The 17,306-nt window shown below is 28.6% G+C and overlaps 2 protein-coding genes across 2 annotated transcripts; both read right to left on the bottom strand.

The window, feature by feature from the left end:
* Window positions 1–2,016: 2,016 nt before the first annotated feature.
* LOC107446323 (adult-specific rigid cuticular protein 15.7-like) lies at window positions 2,017–6,842 on the bottom strand. The gene is made up of 4 exons (XM_016060937.3): window positions 6,721–6,842; window positions 3,325–3,432; window positions 2,774–3,231; window positions 2,017–2,262 (listed from the first exon to the last, which is right to left on the bottom strand). Exons 1-3 carry the CDS (start codon window positions 6,730–6,732, stop codon window positions 2,794–2,796), a joined length of 558 nt encoding a protein of 185 aa, XP_015916423.2. The 5' UTR covers window positions 6,733–6,842; the 3' UTR covers window positions 2,017–2,262; window positions 2,774–2,793.
* Window positions 6,843–10,247: 3,405 nt separating this feature from the next.
* LOC122271840 (adult-specific rigid cuticular protein 15.7-like) lies at window positions 10,248–12,453 on the bottom strand. Its single transcript, XM_043054401.2, has 3 exons — window positions 12,344–12,453; window positions 10,903–11,010; window positions 10,248–10,813 (listed from the first exon to the last, which is right to left on the bottom strand). Exons 1-3 carry the CDS (start codon window positions 12,437–12,439, stop codon window positions 10,349–10,351), a joined length of 669 nt encoding a protein of 222 aa, XP_042910335.1. The 5' UTR covers window positions 12,440–12,453; the 3' UTR covers window positions 10,248–10,348.
* Between the last annotated feature and the right edge of the window lie 4,853 nt (window positions 12,454–17,306).

The raw sequence follows: 17,306 nt of genomic DNA, 5'->3' as shown, positions 1-17,306 counted from the left end.
AGTTGGAAAAAAAAACTTTATAAAACGCTCTTTATGGAGAATAAGTCTGTACATATTTGAATAATTATTTATCTTTGATAGATTATTTAGATAACCATAGGCAATAAACGTCAATTAATTAGTTGTTAGAAAAATATTTGAAACCAGGTGTTAATTGTGTTTACAGTTACGCTTTTAAAACATGTTTATAGAAATTTAATGTGAATAGTAATTTAAATTCAAATAAGATATGTAATAAAAATTGATTCGTTGAAAAGAATGCTTGATTGTAGTAAATTTATCGTGTATGAAGCATTTTTTTCATTACATCATCAATGGCATTATAGTGATCAATGGCATTATTTTCGCTGACAAGTTGTACCAAAAAAGCCGGGTGATTGAGTAGTAGCTCTACGTGCTTCCGGGGATTCTAACCTTGGATCGAACAAGTTTAACTCAGCCTTCAGTGGGTCGATAAGATAAGTACCAATCATGCTTGGGGACTAAACACTGGGGGTTCCATGTTCGACTGACTACTCGACCAGAACATCTGCTCATGCATCTTAGATGCCATGTTCAAGAAAACTGGGATGAACACATTAGGCCATGTACCTCCTTGTGCTGTTCGACCGCTGAGTTTAGAATTGTTTAGTTTTATAATAGAGCGCTCGCCTCCCAATAGAGCGCTCGCCTCCCAATAGAGCGCTCGCCTCCCACTGAGGTGACCCGGGTTCGATCACAGTGAAAGCTGATTGATTCGAATTTAGTACCAGGCTCGCACCGGCCACAGTGCTAACGAAAAAATATCCTTAGTGGTATCCTCATGTGTTAAAATATCTTTGCCATCAGGCTAACCGTGGAAGATTTTCGCGGTTTTCCTCTCCAGTTCCAGTACGTGTAAATTCATAACGTAACGTAAGATTCCAGTACGTGTAAATTCATTTGAATTCATTACTTGCTTTTTAGATTACGTTTTGTGTTTTGAGCTGTATTTTTCTTATATTTCCTTTTCTGTTTTTCGCTTGACTTAATTAGTTCTATTTTCGTATCAATTTTGAATGATCCTAACACTATTGTACTGATATATTTTGGTACTAAATGTCGCTGTACTGTACTCCTCCCAAAGAGGTAAGGCGAGTTCAAATCCCAACGATGGCAGGTTAAAATAAATCCGCACCCGGGTCGCACCGAAAGCAGTGTTGATATTAAATATCCTCAGTGGTAGACGGATCATGGGTTAGAGTCCCCTTGCCGTCAAGCTAACCGTGGGAGATTTTCATGGTATTCCTCTCCATGTAACGCAAATGCGGGTTAGTTCCATCAAAAAATCCTCCACGAAGGCGAAATTTTTCCCAATACAGGAGCTCCCTGGTCTTCCAGGTTCGGTTCAAAATTACAAGGCTACGGAATTCAGCAGTAGTAGCCGTAAATCCTAAATTGGGTCGGCTGTTCAATGAAGTTTATAATTTAAAATAAAAACTACTCTTATTAATCTTATAAACGGTAATAACCGAAAAAATACCAAATATTAAAGAATTTTAATTTTTTTTTAGTTATTTTTTTAATTTTTTTAAAATTATTTTAATTCATACTGATTTTAGGTTTAGTGCACGATAGTTTGGTTTTAATAATCACAGATTTATTTTTCTATTTATGACCTTTTACTCCACCCAAAGAACGGGTATTTAGATAGAATTGAGTAAGGAAAATGTTTGAATCTGAACTAGCTTTTGATATAGATTTAAAATAAAAATAAAGTATGTATATTTCTCAAACTCTCACTTAATATGGATGGCATTGAAAAGATGATCTTATTTCCTGCCTATCATTATATAAGTTTGATAAATGATATGCATGATGAGTGTGAGCTGTATGAGTGCTATGAATATATAAGCTGTATGAATATATGAGTGTTAAGCTGTAAAATATTAATTGACAGTTTTTCTTCTTCTTTTTGTAAGATATTAACTTACGTTTGCAAATACAAAGCTTTGTGATAATAAATATATGTATTATCTGAAAAAAATAGTTTCTGGGTAATTCAATCGTCATTTATTTACAAAATTTGCTGCATATAACAAATAAATAAATAACAAGACCGAAACATTTGCGCATTACATGAATGAATAGTATCCCACTTATTAAAGCATTATTTCCATACAGAAGACGATGCAATAAACAGAAGATCCATTAAAAACAAAGCACATTTTAAAATGCGAAGACAATCTTTACAAACTGAAAGCTGTTCAATATTTTTGCATCCTGATAAATACTGAAGGCTATCTGAAAGAGAAAAATGAAATCTTTAGTTATTTTTAAATAATTCAATTAGAAAAGGATGAAAGAGTTTTAATAAACATAAGTAAGGTTTTGTAATGCATTAAAAATAATGGGAAGTGATTTCTTTTCCGCAATCTTGATGGCGCTCGTATTAAATTAGAATAAATAGTTTCACTTTTTAAAATGGAATTGGATTTTGATATCACAATAGCAGGATGAAGATGATGAAATTTTTTATACCAATTATAAGAGAGTAATCAAATAGTTAAAGCGTATCATAGTACGCGTTTTTTTACTAGGAGCAAATATGATTATTTTGTAAATAAATCTTTAAATTTATATTATTTGAACCAGCTGTTATTTATATTGCTATAGTGGGTTCATTATTTTTAACATTAAATGTACACAATGAAATTATTAACAATATCTTTCATACACTGTGTAACATACGTTTTGTTATGATTTTGTTATTTGTAACTTCAACTGCAAATTTAAACAAAATTTTTTCCCTTACCATTTGTTCCAATTATTAGTTCACCAAAGTCCACCAATACCATATCCAAGACCTTTTCCCATTCCACAACCCAAACCAGCACATCCAAGTCCAGCATGTCCAATCATTCCTCCATAAGCAATTGGAGCAGCAGCTACCATGGGAACACCCATTCCATATCCAAGGACAGATGCTACTGGAGCAGCATGTCCAATTGCAATATCAGCTGGGGCAGCGTATGGACTGGCGATGATAGCAGCAGCTGGAGCGCTAGCAGCGGTACCAGGTTCGTTGGTCTTGACAACAGCTCTGAATCCATGTCCATCAGCAACGTATTCAACCTTTCTTGCTCGTCCATCGATATCAGCGAGAGTGTATGATCCTTTCTTGTTTCCATGAGCATCTCCTACTTCAGATCTGGAGTTGGTGGCTCCTTTGCCGTCCTTGATGTCATATGCAAATGCATAATTTCCATGTCCCTGTAATAATTTTAAAAGAAATTTTTTTATACATCTTTGTATTTTGATATCAGCATAACTTTATCCGTTCTTAAATGCATTAAATGCTCTTACATCTTGGACTTGTTTTCGTGCACTAATTCCAGTATTGACCAAGTGTCCATGTCCAGCGAGGAGGATGTTGGCACTAGCTGCTGCAAAAACAGCAATGAAGACGGATATCTAAAAAAACAAATATTATTAGCAGTGAAATTCATAAAGTTTTTTTTATTGCAATTGCATTTTTAGAGACGATATAAATGCATTAGGTGTTAAATGCATGAAATCACTGCTTTCAAAACATAATGGATGATTCAGCTACATTCGCAGAAGCATCGCATGAACATTTCTCGCCCTATAATTGAGGTACATGCATGCTTTGGTTGAAATCAAAATATGAATAGATAACGCTTTTGAAATTGAGTAGTTTTACACCTCATTTTTGCACACAGGAAGGCAACACACTAACTGAGTCGATAGCTAGTTCTCTAAAGACAACCGCAGTATTATCTATGTATAGAGGTTCCAGATTTGTGCAGGCGCAGTGTTGCCTAATTTGCTCACTAATCTCTCTATAACGAAGTCAGGAAAAAATGGAAATTAATGAACAAAGTGGAGTGAGCTTAATATAACTCCAAAGACCTCACACAAATAATAAAACTTAAAAATGATTTCAACTATGTGATTAACTCCATAAATCAATTGAGTATATTAATGATTCCAAATATTAAACGGTTTATTATTGTGGAAAAAATCAAAAAGAGAAGGATTTAAAAAAATTAATTTTTTCACACTTCAACTTTACTTTTTCCTTCTTAGAACTAAAGATTTTTCTACAAAATGCATACATTAATGCATATTTTTTTCCTTTAAAAAATAAAGACTTCGTGTTGAATAAAAAACTAATTAATTGCATTCTTTGATCTAAATAATCCCATATTTAAAATTTGATATTATTTCAAAAGCATAATGGTAAGTATAGTATTTTTAATTTTCCGAGGAGTTGTTAAAAATAATGAAAATAGTGTAGAAATATATAGCAATAATTGCGTTAAGACGTATATACACTGCAAAAATTACGGTAAAAATACTGGCATCCATAAACGCCATTTTTAATGGAACATGTTAAGGAACAAAAATTCTGATACACCGTAATTTTTACAATAATAATTAAAGAAAACATCACTGAATCACTCTAATTAAATAAATACTACTGTAAAAATACGGTATAATATTTTACGGTAAAACGGATTTTACGGACGATGCACCCAAGAAACCGATACCTCATACCAAAATTTAATCCGGAATTCCTTTCAGTTTAAAAAATTAAGAGCAGACAACTATCAAAAAATTAGAAGCAGACAGCTGCCTAACACTTAATTACTTTTCAAAAAGTGTTAATTGCAGTATAGTGTTGGTATGATATTTCTTTCGGAAAAACAATCGAAATTCTTGAATTACGCCAACTACATTTTTCCTGAAATAAGGATAGTGAGTTTTACACGTTTCGATAACGATTCATTTACAGTTAATGAGTGAAAATAATAAAAAAATTATTAAAAACCTACTTATAGTTCGTCTCCTATCATTCAACCGATGAGTTCGGTCAGGTGGAAGAACACCTCCTTAAATATTTATCTATAAATATACTACTTTATGTCTGATAGTTTTTCATATAAAAAAGTAACTTTTTTTTATTCTAAATTTAAAATTTAGACTTTCAGATAATATATTACAAAATGCCTATGTATATTAAAAGGAGAGAAAAAATATCTAGTAAAATACATAACTACATAAAAAACTACGTGAAACTACATAAAAAATTACATGAAAACTACATGAAAACTACATGAAAAACTACATAAAATCTTAATTTATATTCCTAATTTATTTACTTCTACTTTATTCACTTCATAAATCTATTTACTATGAATTATGAATTGATCAATTGATTCTGTTTATTTCCATCAAAATATTTGGAAATTCTTTTTTCTTACTTAACGCCACACGCAATCGGTTTAACCACACTTTCTTTAAAATATATTTTACATTTTTAAAATATATTTCTTTAAATATATTCAACTTGCAGACTGTTTTTGTAAAATAATTTGTTACACAACATTCAATTACATGCGTCTATTCTTTTAACGTGCTTTCGAAGAAAGAAGGTTTCTTTCTTTCATAATAGAAAAAAAATGTTAGCATAATTGTTTTTTAATTATTGTTTAGTTTACATAAAGTTTGAGTTCCATCAATTATAATAATATAATACTTAATATAATAATTATAATAATTACAATAATAAAATCATTATAATAATAAAATAGTTTTAATAGTATACTAATTATAAATATATTTATATATGGATCTAAGTCCCAGCGTAGTTCTTTTTTAACACTAAATTAATAGGTAACTCATAGAAATGTTTTCAAAAAAGTGCCAATTTTTTTCCACACAGATGTTTTTCATATATAGACTACTTTTTGTGGCTGGCCATTAATTGGTTAAAACTCTATATTCTATACTTAGTGGTTCTCAAATGGTATTTCACGGAACTCTGGGGTTCCGTAGAAAACTGTCAGAGGTTCTGAGGACTTTAATTTTTAAAAAAAATAATGATTTTTTAAACATTCCATATTCCATATATCATCTAAACATTAAATCATTATTTATTTGACATTTTAATTACTATTTACGTAAAATAACAATAAGAAATACGATGCAAATTTTTAAAATAAATATTTCTTCCAATAATAATGCATTGAATAAAATATGGAAAGAATATGCATTTATAAAAAAATTACATTTTTATGCCTCATCAAATGTTTCAATTTAATATAAAATTATCAAACGATGACGGAATAAATTTTATATTCTTCACATTTGATGTGATCAAAATAATTTTTGGGTTCTTTCGGTTAATGTGATCAAGTCCTTTTTTGGTTAATATATTCACAGCTGCAAATTTTAATTAATGTTAAAAATCTAATCTATAAACCTTACTTTTCTGAAATCAATCTGTTTTAATTTTAAGTATTTAAAAGCATTTTAGTTATGCAAAATCTAATGTATAATTTTTATTAAATTTTTAAATTTTTTAATTTGAAGTTACATAACAATTACGCAATACATACAAATTTAATATGTACCTACACTGAAACTGTAGTCTTATGTACCTAAGAAAAAGTTGATATTTACAGATAAATTTCTAGATAAAGTTTGCGCAAAAATTTCTTCACTGTCATTTTTATATTCAGTAGTATTTCTCCTATACATATTTATATACTGGATAGTTAGAAATATAGACTAAAATTAAGTTAACTGTTCTCAAACCAGATATTTAAATAGGTGAAATTCAATAAATGTTGTGCTGCATTATATAACAAACCGTTTAGCATTAAAAAATAATTAAAATCAACAAAATAAATCTGAGAAAATAATTTCAATCAATAATTCAGGGAATACTATTACCTTTGCGATCATGTTGACTGTAAAATGTTGGCAATTTCAGCTATAATATCTAATCTGTAAATTTTCCAATATTTATATACGTTAAGCAAGGTCACTTAAATAAGTGTTATATCATTTCATTGATGATATGAATAATTCAAAACAAACAAACGGTATATTTTGAGCCCCACCCTTCTCTAACTGAGGATTTTAAAATTTTAATTATACTTTAAAATTGCCATCGGCGGTGACAGTGATTCGTTTAAATAGAGAAGCAGTGGGAGAAATTTAAAAAATAAAATAAACTAATGGCGTGCTAATACGTGATTTTAAACTTCGATTATTTGTAAAAAAATTGTTCATTTAACCTCGATTAATAATTGATAATAACCTTGATCTAAACTAGTCGTGGTATTTAGTGAAATATTAGCAGAACTAGGCATGATATCTTCAAAATATTTGTTTTCAAAATTTAAATAAAATTATTTATTGACAAATTTACCATGCAAAGAGGGAGCAATATATAATACATTTTTATTGTATTATCTAAACAAAAGGAGGGTGGATCTCGATATCTATATATATATATATATANATATATATATATATATATATATAAATGATTTACGGGTTATGATGAACTAGAGGAGAATTATTGAATTCATTTATAATATTTTAACTGAAGTTTTATGTTTTAAATTTTACCTCCGTGAACTTGAGTATATAAAATTCTTTTGCATTAAATAAAAGAAAAACGAACAAAATTTTCATTTTTGAATTCCTGAGAAATATAAACTTTTATACCTAATCAGTAAGATCTAAATAATATTCAATTTAACTAGAAAGAAATGGTGTATGTTGTCATAGTAATTTGTCTGCTTGACATTTTTAATATCAGTATTTTTTTCGTGATACATCTTAAGCATATAAAGCATATATGAGATTCCTAAACAACTAATACAGGAAAATAAAAGAATTATACACATTGATCAAAATAAAAAAAAGGAAACTCCCTCAATAAAGCTTCACTTAATGTGGAAATTTTCACGTAATAACTTCCTCAGAAATAAACTGTTACTCTTGACAGTTCAGAAATCCTTTGGTTGAATTTCGATAATTTTGATACTCAAAATTCAATTGAAATTTCGAAATTTCAATTTAACCCTCAAAATATGAGGAGTATAAGCAGAATAACTATAGAAAGTTTCAGCTTTTTAATGCTTATTTCACCTTTTTTGTATTTCGTCACCTCAAAGAAGACATAAATTTAAATTTTTATTTCTGAAAAACTATTATTTGTTTGATGCTTTTCAAATTTTGTAATAAACTGTCAGTTTTGACAGTTCAAAAATCTTTTGGCTGAATTTCGTTACTTCTGACCCTCAAAATTCAATTTAAATTTCAAAATTTCAGTTTGACCTTCCAAATATGAGAAGTATAAGCAGAATAACTATAGAAAGTTTTAGCTCCTTACTGCTTATTTCACTTTTTTTTTGTATTTCGTCAGCTCAAAGAAGTCATAAATTTAAATTTTTATTTCTGAAAAACTATTATTTGTTTGATGGTTTTCAAATTTAGTTTTTATCAGTAATTGCAATTGCGTAAGTGAAATTGTTTCACTTTTCTTTTAAAATTCCTTTAAAAAAATAAATATAATGAACTAGGAAGAATATGGCATTTATACGCTTTTTGATAAGAGCCCCACCTTTTTAATGTTGATCAACCTTTAATTCTTTAAATAATGTAAATTTCTATGATGAAATGTGAAGGAATTTGAGTGATTCTTACAATAAATAGGTATCAAAAAACTTTTAAAAAAATATTTGAATTTTTATGAAAGGACACAAAAAGTTGAAAGAAAGCTATAAGTACTGCATCGTATTACATCTGACATATTGAGGAGATTCCAATGCTGATGCATATGCTGATCTTATGATTTATTAAAAAAAGTAGAACCTCGATGGTTTCGGCAGTGTCAGTCGCATTAGTATGAAAACCCTTAATAAATTTTAAACTGACACTACTTAAAAATAAATTTAATTGTTTGGGAAACTTTATGTTTCATTCATATTTAGTTACTTCTTTCAACTTGCTTTTTTTTCTTCTTTCGAAATGTCTCAAAAATTCTAGAAAATTCTAATATTTGATTTAATTTTTGAAGATTGTGCTTAAAAACGTTTTTTATCATATTTTATAATGCTTTACTTTACGGACGACAAAACAAACATATAATTAGAGATACATCATCACGATAAAAATTGTAAATTCCAAATAAACTTATCTTTTTGCTATATATACAGCTAACATCACGTCAAAAATATGAAATTAGTTTTGTTAAAAAAAAAACTTATTGAAACCTTTAAATTCTTTCAGAAGTAGCATATATTTAGATTATGCTTTATTTTTTCATTTTTATATTGTCTTAAATAAAAGTACGTTTTAATAAAGCACTGTGGAGTTATAGCTATGTTATATCATATCTTCATCATAGAAACGCCATCAATTTTCCTCATAACAAACTTTATCTTAAGAAAGAAATAGTGTCGCACTTTATATTATATTTTAATTTTAAATTCTAAGGAAGAGAATATCTTTGAAACTGTTATATTTATTAAAAAATATTTGATGTTAAAAAGTATGAGAATTTTGGTGAGGTAATAGTTTTGTTTTAGAAAAGTTCGAAAATAAGAAAAATATTATTCCTAATTAAGAAAGAAATACTGATACACATAGTGCATTACATTTTAATTTTAAATTCTAAATAGGAAAATATTTTTAACACTGTCTTATTTATTCAAAAATATCACATTTTGATAAGGTATTGTGGTATTTGTATGTAACCACATTTTGATGAGGTTATAGTTTTGTTGCAGAGAATTGCGGAAAATAAGAAAAATAGTATATTCTATAGCAGTAGGGAAAATGAATTTAAGAACTTTTTTTTGTTATTTAAAAATGTTCTTTTCTGCATTTTTCTTTATAATTTCAATTTATTTTCAAAAACTTTATTTATTGAGAAGTCATTTGTTCATAAATAAGATGATGCATTTATAAATCAACTGAAAGAAATACACTCACATTTTTTTTAAATTATTTATTTTGGTAGCTTTACTTGAAGTACTTTTCCTGTGTTGAAAAGGAAATAAAATCTGCCATTTAAATTAACAGTCTAACATATCATTTATTTCAACGCAGTAAAATTTTAATTTTCAGCAAAATTAAACCACATTTTTGTTTTCAATCTGAAAACATAATTAATTCAAAATATAGAAAACTATAATTTATTGTCGCAAAATTATATTCTTATGTTTTATTTATTCAGTGATTTTCTTATTTTGTATTCTACATAGTGAAAATTGAGATTTATTTAATAACCGTTTTGTGAGTTAATATTTTTATACCTGTACATTATGATCATAGAAAAATGAAATTTTTATAAGATATGTCTATTTTTCTCTGCAATCGAAGGTCTATTAGCTAATATGCTCAAAAACTTTTAAACTTTTTTCTTCGTATTAATTTTTTTCAGAATAAATAAGAAATAGAAATGAAATAACTTAAAAAATTTATTTTACCATATAAAAGTTACAAATCCAATGCAAATAAATAAATTTTAAATATCAATATCCAATCATTCCAACTGTAGGAATTACCACATTCCTTTCATTCCAACTCCCATAAGACCCATGCCTAATCCAAGACCATTTCCATAGCCCAAACCAGCACCGTATCCGAGTCCAAGACCAGCATGTCCAATAACTCCTCCGTAAGCTACTGGAGCGGCGGCGAGCATTGGAGCGGCAATACCATGTCCCATCATGGGTGCAACATGAGCGATGGGTGCAGCATGGGCGATATCAGCTGGAGCGGCGTATGGACTAGCGATGACTGCAGCGGCTGGAGCACTGTGAGCGGTACCAGGTTCGTTGGTCTTGACAACAGCTCTGAATCCATGTCCATCGGCAACGTATTCAACCTTTCTTGCTCGTCCATCGATGTCAGCTAGAGTGTATGATCCCTTCTTGTTTCCATGAGCATCTCCTACTTCTGATCTGGAGTTGGTGGCTCCTTTGCCATCCTTGATGTCATAAGCAAAAGCGTAATTTCCATGACCCTGTAATAATTAAAAAAATATTTTTAATTATTTTTGTGTCTTAAATTTATTATGAATTTTCTGTTTCTGAAAGTTTTAAATGGTCTTACATCTTGGACTTGTTTTCGGGCACTAACTCCAGTATTTACTAAGTGTCCATGTCCAGCGAGGAGGATGTTGGCACTAGCTACTGTGAAAACAGCGATAAGAACGGATACCTAAAAAAAATTATATATTCTTATTATTTATTAAATTAATTCATGAATATTCATCAAAATATGAAATAATAAATATTCAGTCAGTCAGAATGGAAGCTTTTTATTTTTAAAACCAGATATACTTTTCAGCTACACTTACTGATACGTTAGATTTAAATATTCTTTCAGTGAAATATTTGAAAATTAAAGGACCAAAAAAATTTTTTGATGAAAAGTGTGCTCATATTTACAGTCACATTATCAAGATTATAACAAAAAGAAAAGCGTAAAAAGTTGTTATAAAAATAAATGAGAAACATAAATTTAAAAATCCCGTTCGAAGAATAGTTAAGACGTTTTACAAGAGAAGATCTCAAGTTATAATTTGTTATTACAAGTACATAAATAAAAAAAAAAAGAATAGGCGAAAACTGATTAAACTGTTAATTTCAAACGGAAATAACGAAAATGTCAGTTCATTTATAAACTACAGTTTTTAGTTTAACTTAATAAAAGTTTAACTTGCTGACAATGAATATTAAAATATATTTCTTGAACCAAGTATGCGTATGTTAAATTGCAAGCCCGAAATTAAGGTGTTAGTAACTCTTACTTTCATTAATGTCTGATTCCCGTTTAATTTTTCTATGATTCCTTTTTAGTTTTTTTTTTTTTTTAAATTATGAATCAGTTTTATTCTTCTTAAGAATACATTCCTTAATTGAAGAATTTTATCCATTTCTTTCATTGCATTTGTTTATTTTTTACAGAAACTTTCTAAGATTTCAGTCTTCTTGTTTGAGATAGATATCTTTTGAAATATTTCGTTATAACCTTAATGAACATTGAATCAAGTCTATTTAGTGTTGTACGTTTATATCTTTCTTCAATTAAGTCAATACGATTTAATTTATGGTAAAGAAAAAAAATTATTATCTAAGGCAAAAGAATATTGATATTTTTTTGCAAAAAAGTATTATTCGTATGTCCGAAAGAAACTTCGTTCAGTTTCAATAACTTCAGTTTGAATTAGAGGAGAAAAATACGCTTCCCACAAGAAGTTTAAAGAAAATGTCATGAAAAATTTAGCAGCAAAACGTGGAGCTTTTGCTGTTGGTTGAAATATTAAGAATATTTTTAAATAATTGTTGTCTTTAAAAAAATTAATTAAAAATACTGTAGTAAATTTTAGAAAGAATAATAATGTATGTTTAAGATTTAAACTGCTAAAATTTAAAATTAAATTCTCTTCAGAATAATTCAGTTATAATGCCAAAATTAAAACAAGACACTGATCATGAAACATAAAGCACAAACCAGTCTTTAAGAAAATGAAACTTAAAATTTATATTACCTTTGATAGCATGATGTATGTTGAATGTGTACAATTTGCACTATGATGCTTTCTAATGTACAATTCCAAATATTTATATAAATTTAGCAAGGTCATTTTAGTCTGTGATTTACTTGATCAAAACTTAATATCAAAACAAATGTTTTGAACCACGCCTTTCAAAGGTATCCGAATTAGAATGCTAATTGAATCTAAACTGTAATTGATAAAAGTAGAAAAAAACTCGTTCTTAACGCGAGGACCCAATTATGATGTAAATAGAAAAATGAATAAAACATATTCCATAATTAAGTTCATTGACTAATGACGTAAAATGCATGTTTGTTCCTTACGATTATTTTGTTAGAGGAAAAAAAAACCTTAGTTAAATTCAGATTTTGAATTTTAGATTGAATTTTAACTATCATGTTAACAGTAAGACATCCACGGCAGTAATTTTTTTTTTGTTTCGAATAATTTTATGCTAACTTCGGTATTTAAATGCTTGAATTCCAGTAATTTGGGCATTTAAAAAAAAACTTCAGAACAATTAAATTTTTTTAAATTCAAAATACTGTGTATTCAATACATTAATTTTAAATTTTGTCGAATACATTTTCGAACTAGTAAAGTGAATTTTTTATATGTATTCTTTTTTTGAGATTCTTGTCCAGAATTAGTTTGTTGAACCGAATAACTAATACTGAATGAATTAAAAATTTATTTGGTACTTATAAAACAAAAACCATTTTTTTATTAGCTTTAATTTACTTTCTATTAAACTTATTTAAAGTTTAGATATGCATTTTAAATTAATTAAAAATAAAAATATCGTTTGCATTAATATCGAATTTTCAAACCGTCCCAAGTTATGCTTTTAATGAAATGAATAAATATTCCTCTTACAAGTGTAGAATTTGTAATTTTGACAACTGAGATAGAAATTCTGTAATTAAAAGATGAAAGCAACGGTTTAGTTTAAATACATTGAAGTGTAACTGAAAGACGGAGAGACAATAGATGTTACGCTGCGAGTAAGGATGGCAGAGGAATGTTAGTCAAACCTGATTAGGCTCGATTATTTAGACTTGAAATCAGTTAAGCTCGATTAGTTACACCTGAAAATAACTAAGCTCCATTAGTTATGCCTGAAATTAGTTAAGCTCGATTAGTTACACCTGAGATAAGTTAAGCTTGATTAGTTACGCCTGAAATTAGTTAAGCTCTATTAGTTAGATCTGAAATTATATAAGCTCAATAAGTTAGACCTGAAATTAATTAAACTCGATTAGTTAGACCTGACTTTAGTTAAGCTTCATTACACTTGAAATTTGTTAAGCTGGAGTTTTTAGACCTGAATTTAGTTAAGCTCGATTAGTTACAACTGAAATTAGTTAAGTTCTAGAAATTAGACCTGAAATTAGTTAAAATTTAGTTGCACCTGAAATTAGTCAAGCTCGATTAAATGTACTGAAAAATGAGTGAGGTATCATGATAAAAATAACAACTCTAGCTACATTTACCAAATTTTTATACTCATTGTAAAACAATGGTGTTTCCATTGTCCACTTTTTGGTGTTTTCCATAGGGCAAAAAACACTGTATAATTTGGCCGTTTTGACCATACTTTTCTCTCAGTGTACTTTAAGTTTTCTTTATTTCTTAATGTTGCTTTAACGTTTGCATTTTAGAACGTTTCTACAACTTTACATAACATGAAAAATGGATAAATAATAAGATATTTCTATGGTTCCGAAATTTTTTCAAAAAACATGCAGACTTGTTCAATTAATGTTAAATTTAAATTATATCTATGTCTTACACATTTTAATATAAGGCACTAATTTTTGGCCTAATGGATGGTTCATAATAGCTTTTATTGCAGACTACAGGAAAACTCAAAATGGCTATAAATACGTTTTTTACAGACTAGAAACAGAATTTTTATGCCAATTTTATAGGTGACCACGTGATATCACCATGGTTAGATTCTAACCGATCTTGTTTTGTTATTTTAAATGTCTCAATGAAGTCCAAGAACAGTTTTAGAAAAGCTTTATTGGTGTTTTTTTTATCTTTCTATGTTTCTTGAAAACATAGAAATGTAACAGTTATATGCCTTTACTTTCTCTTCTATTTGTATTCACAATATCATGTAAAATTTAGACACAAAATATTTATAGTGAAACAATACGTTAATTAGGATTTACAATCGTGGCATAAATTTTAAAAGCTACAATTACATTAAAAATAAGAAATTTCCTACTACATTTAATCAAATATTCGACACGACATTTTTCTTTTTTTTTTTTCCTTTGCAGCATTTCTTCATTCCGATAAAGCCACTAATTCTGAAAGTGATAGAAAAATTATGCTTTTAAACGTTATACAAGATATTCATCGATATTCCATCCAGCACCATATTCCATATTTATCGCAATATTCACGTGTTCGATTTCTACTACCATCGATGCATATTATCGTCTTCGATATTTATCGGCATTGAAAATTATCATGATTCTATCATTTTAGATATCTTTTGTCGTCAATAGTTAGTACGATGTTATTTTAATTGATATGTAGTTTGTAGTACATAATGTTGTCCTCAAATATATTGTGAGGAAATTTTTTAAATAAGAGCGATTATTGAAAAGCATTAATATTTAACGATACACAGATATATTGCTCAGCTCTAGTTTTTATCATATTTTTCTTATTTTCCAAAATATTAAAATTAAAAATATTTCTTTAAAACTCACTGAATAAATTTACAGATGACACCATTCAGGTCAGTTTCAAAGTTATAGATATCATTCTCAATGACATCTTTCTTTCGAATTTGAATAAAATTTCTTTTCAGATTTTTAATTTAGTTTAGAATACGGCACTGCGAAGTTATTTATAAAAACAGCCAGCCCAAGTTCAACGAATATCAAACAAGGTTAGAATCATTAAATATTAATTATTCATGTGAATGAATTAATTCTGAGCGCGAAGTTAAAATTGTTGTTTTACGGGGTTGTGATTAATTCATTTTTGAAACCCCGTTATACTCTATATTAAACCGGACACGTTAATGATTAATGCATTTACCAAAGACGGATTGGTTTCAAAATATTGAAATATTGGATATTCATTGAAAGATGAAGACAATAATTTTAGAATTGAGATCTTTATGTAAAATTCATGATCAAATCACTTTAGATGCATCATCCGTAAAATCCATTTTTACCTTAAAATATCAAACCCTAATTTTTACAGTAATATACAATATACAACTTATACAATTTTTACAGTAATATTAATGAAAGTGATTCAGTGATTTTAGGGTAAATATTACTGCAAAAATTACGGTATATCAGATTCTTTGTTCCGTAACATATTCCGGTAAAAATGAATTTTATGGTAAAAAGTATTGACAATCTGAGTGCTGGTTTTTATAACCGTAATTTGATCCGGGATTTTTTTAGTGTATGGCAGGGGTGGCGAACCTTTAGGCACCAACGTGCCATTTTTTCTAAAAAAAAACGCTTTATGAGATCATGGACGTGCCGTCAAATTATTTTGACTTCGTGATTTTTGGGAAAATAATGATACAAAATAGTATCAACTCAAAACTATTTATTTACTATGAAAAAAAAAACATTTTGCAATGTCTCAGTTATACGCGTAGTTCAACTTAAGTAACATCAGTGTGACTTCTGTTGATGCAGATAAGACGATAAATAACTTATATTAGGTTGTAAGACGCTAGTTTAAGCAGGACTGTTAATTATTTTTTTTGCTAGTCACTTATTGTTAGCTTGTTTTCAATGGTACGCGTGCCATTGATTAGCCATCCCTGGTGTATGGGTTTATACAGTGAATGCGGTTAGCAGAGAGGGGGGTGATAGAGGCAGCTACCTCAGATCAAAGAGGTATCCCATCTTCGACTAAGAATTCTAAAAAATTTAATTTATTAGTTTCGTTTCTGTTATGATTCTAAATTTTAAATATTTGTTCTGAGAGAAATATTTTATATAGAATAAAATAGGAATTTTAGAGATATTTTAAAATGAAGATTTAGGCCGTATTTTTACCTCTAAGATAAATTAATAATATCTTGTTGAAAATAATTTTTTTACCATGCAATAATTTCCGCTACATTTACACAAAATGAATTTAAAATATGATTTTGTTCATTTTTTTTCCTTTCAGTTAAATGGGTTTTTTTCCCTTCCATTTTTCCAGGATATCGAATAAAGGAATTTCTCCCGAATATCCACACACCTGTGAACGCCACTGTCGATTAGTGTACTTAACTTCGCATCTGCTAATTTTGTATCTGCCAATCTGCCATTTTGGCTGACATACCCTCATATAAATGTTTTTGTATTTTTTTTTTGCTTTAAAATTAAATAGACTTATTTTAATTATACTGTAGATAATTTAAGCTGCTATGTAATGCTACGGGACTTGCATAGCGTTTCGCTTTTTTTACAGACGCTATGCTATGGTAACTATGGTAAGACGTTGCTATGGTAACTAATAAAGCTTATACAGTGGTTGTTGTTGATCAGTCGTTTCAACTACTATTATGGTGAAAACTTTGCTAACCAGTATTTCGACTGTAGACTATGGTCCATGCATGGGTTATTTAATTATCGATTATCGTCAGTGTTTACAGTTCAACAGTTTCAAGAATATACCGAGAATATCGTCAGTCTTTGACTGGTGATATCGGAGAAACTACAAATAATAGCCAGCTTTGCAAAAATTTAATGTGAGACAGCTCATCCGTTTTGCATAAAGCCAGGGGTATCAAACTGTAACTCAAATTACCAGCTTCTAATACTGATTAACAACAACCACAATGCAAGTTATATATGCAGTTTTATTTATACGCTCATGTGAGCGTATAAATAATCAATGAAAGCAGCTAGTAGAGTGCAGACACGTGACAGAGAGGGCAAATATCCCAGGTATTATCTAAAAAGTATCATCG

This window comes from Parasteatoda tepidariorum, chromosome 6 (assembly GCF_043381705.1).
Source record: "Parasteatoda tepidariorum isolate YZ-2023 chromosome 6, CAS_Ptep_4.0, whole genome shotgun sequence".
Classification (NCBI taxonomy): Eukaryota; Metazoa; Arthropoda; class Arachnida; order Araneae; family Theridiidae; genus Parasteatoda; species Parasteatoda tepidariorum.
The sequence above is the reverse complement of the archived record's forward strand: the minus strand, read 5'-3'. Positions and strand labels throughout refer to the sequence as shown.

Coding starts and splice junctions, on each gene's coding strand:
- LOC122271840 (XM_043054401.2), bottom strand. CDS start 12,439: ATGACCTTGCTAAATTTATATAAATATTTGGAATTGTACATTAGAAAG. Junction 11,011..12,343: donor CATACATCATGCTATCAAAG/GTAATATAAATT, acceptor AATTTTTTTTAG/GTATCCGTTCTTATCGCTGT. Junction 10,814..10,902: donor CCCGAAAACAAGTCCAAGAT/GTAAGACCATTT, acceptor TAATTATTACAG/GGTCATGGAAATTACGCTTT.
- LOC107446323 (XM_016060937.3), bottom strand. Junction 3,232..3,324: donor CACGAAAACAAGTCCAAGAT/GTAAGAGCATTT, acceptor AAATTATTACAG/GGACATGGAAATTATGCATT.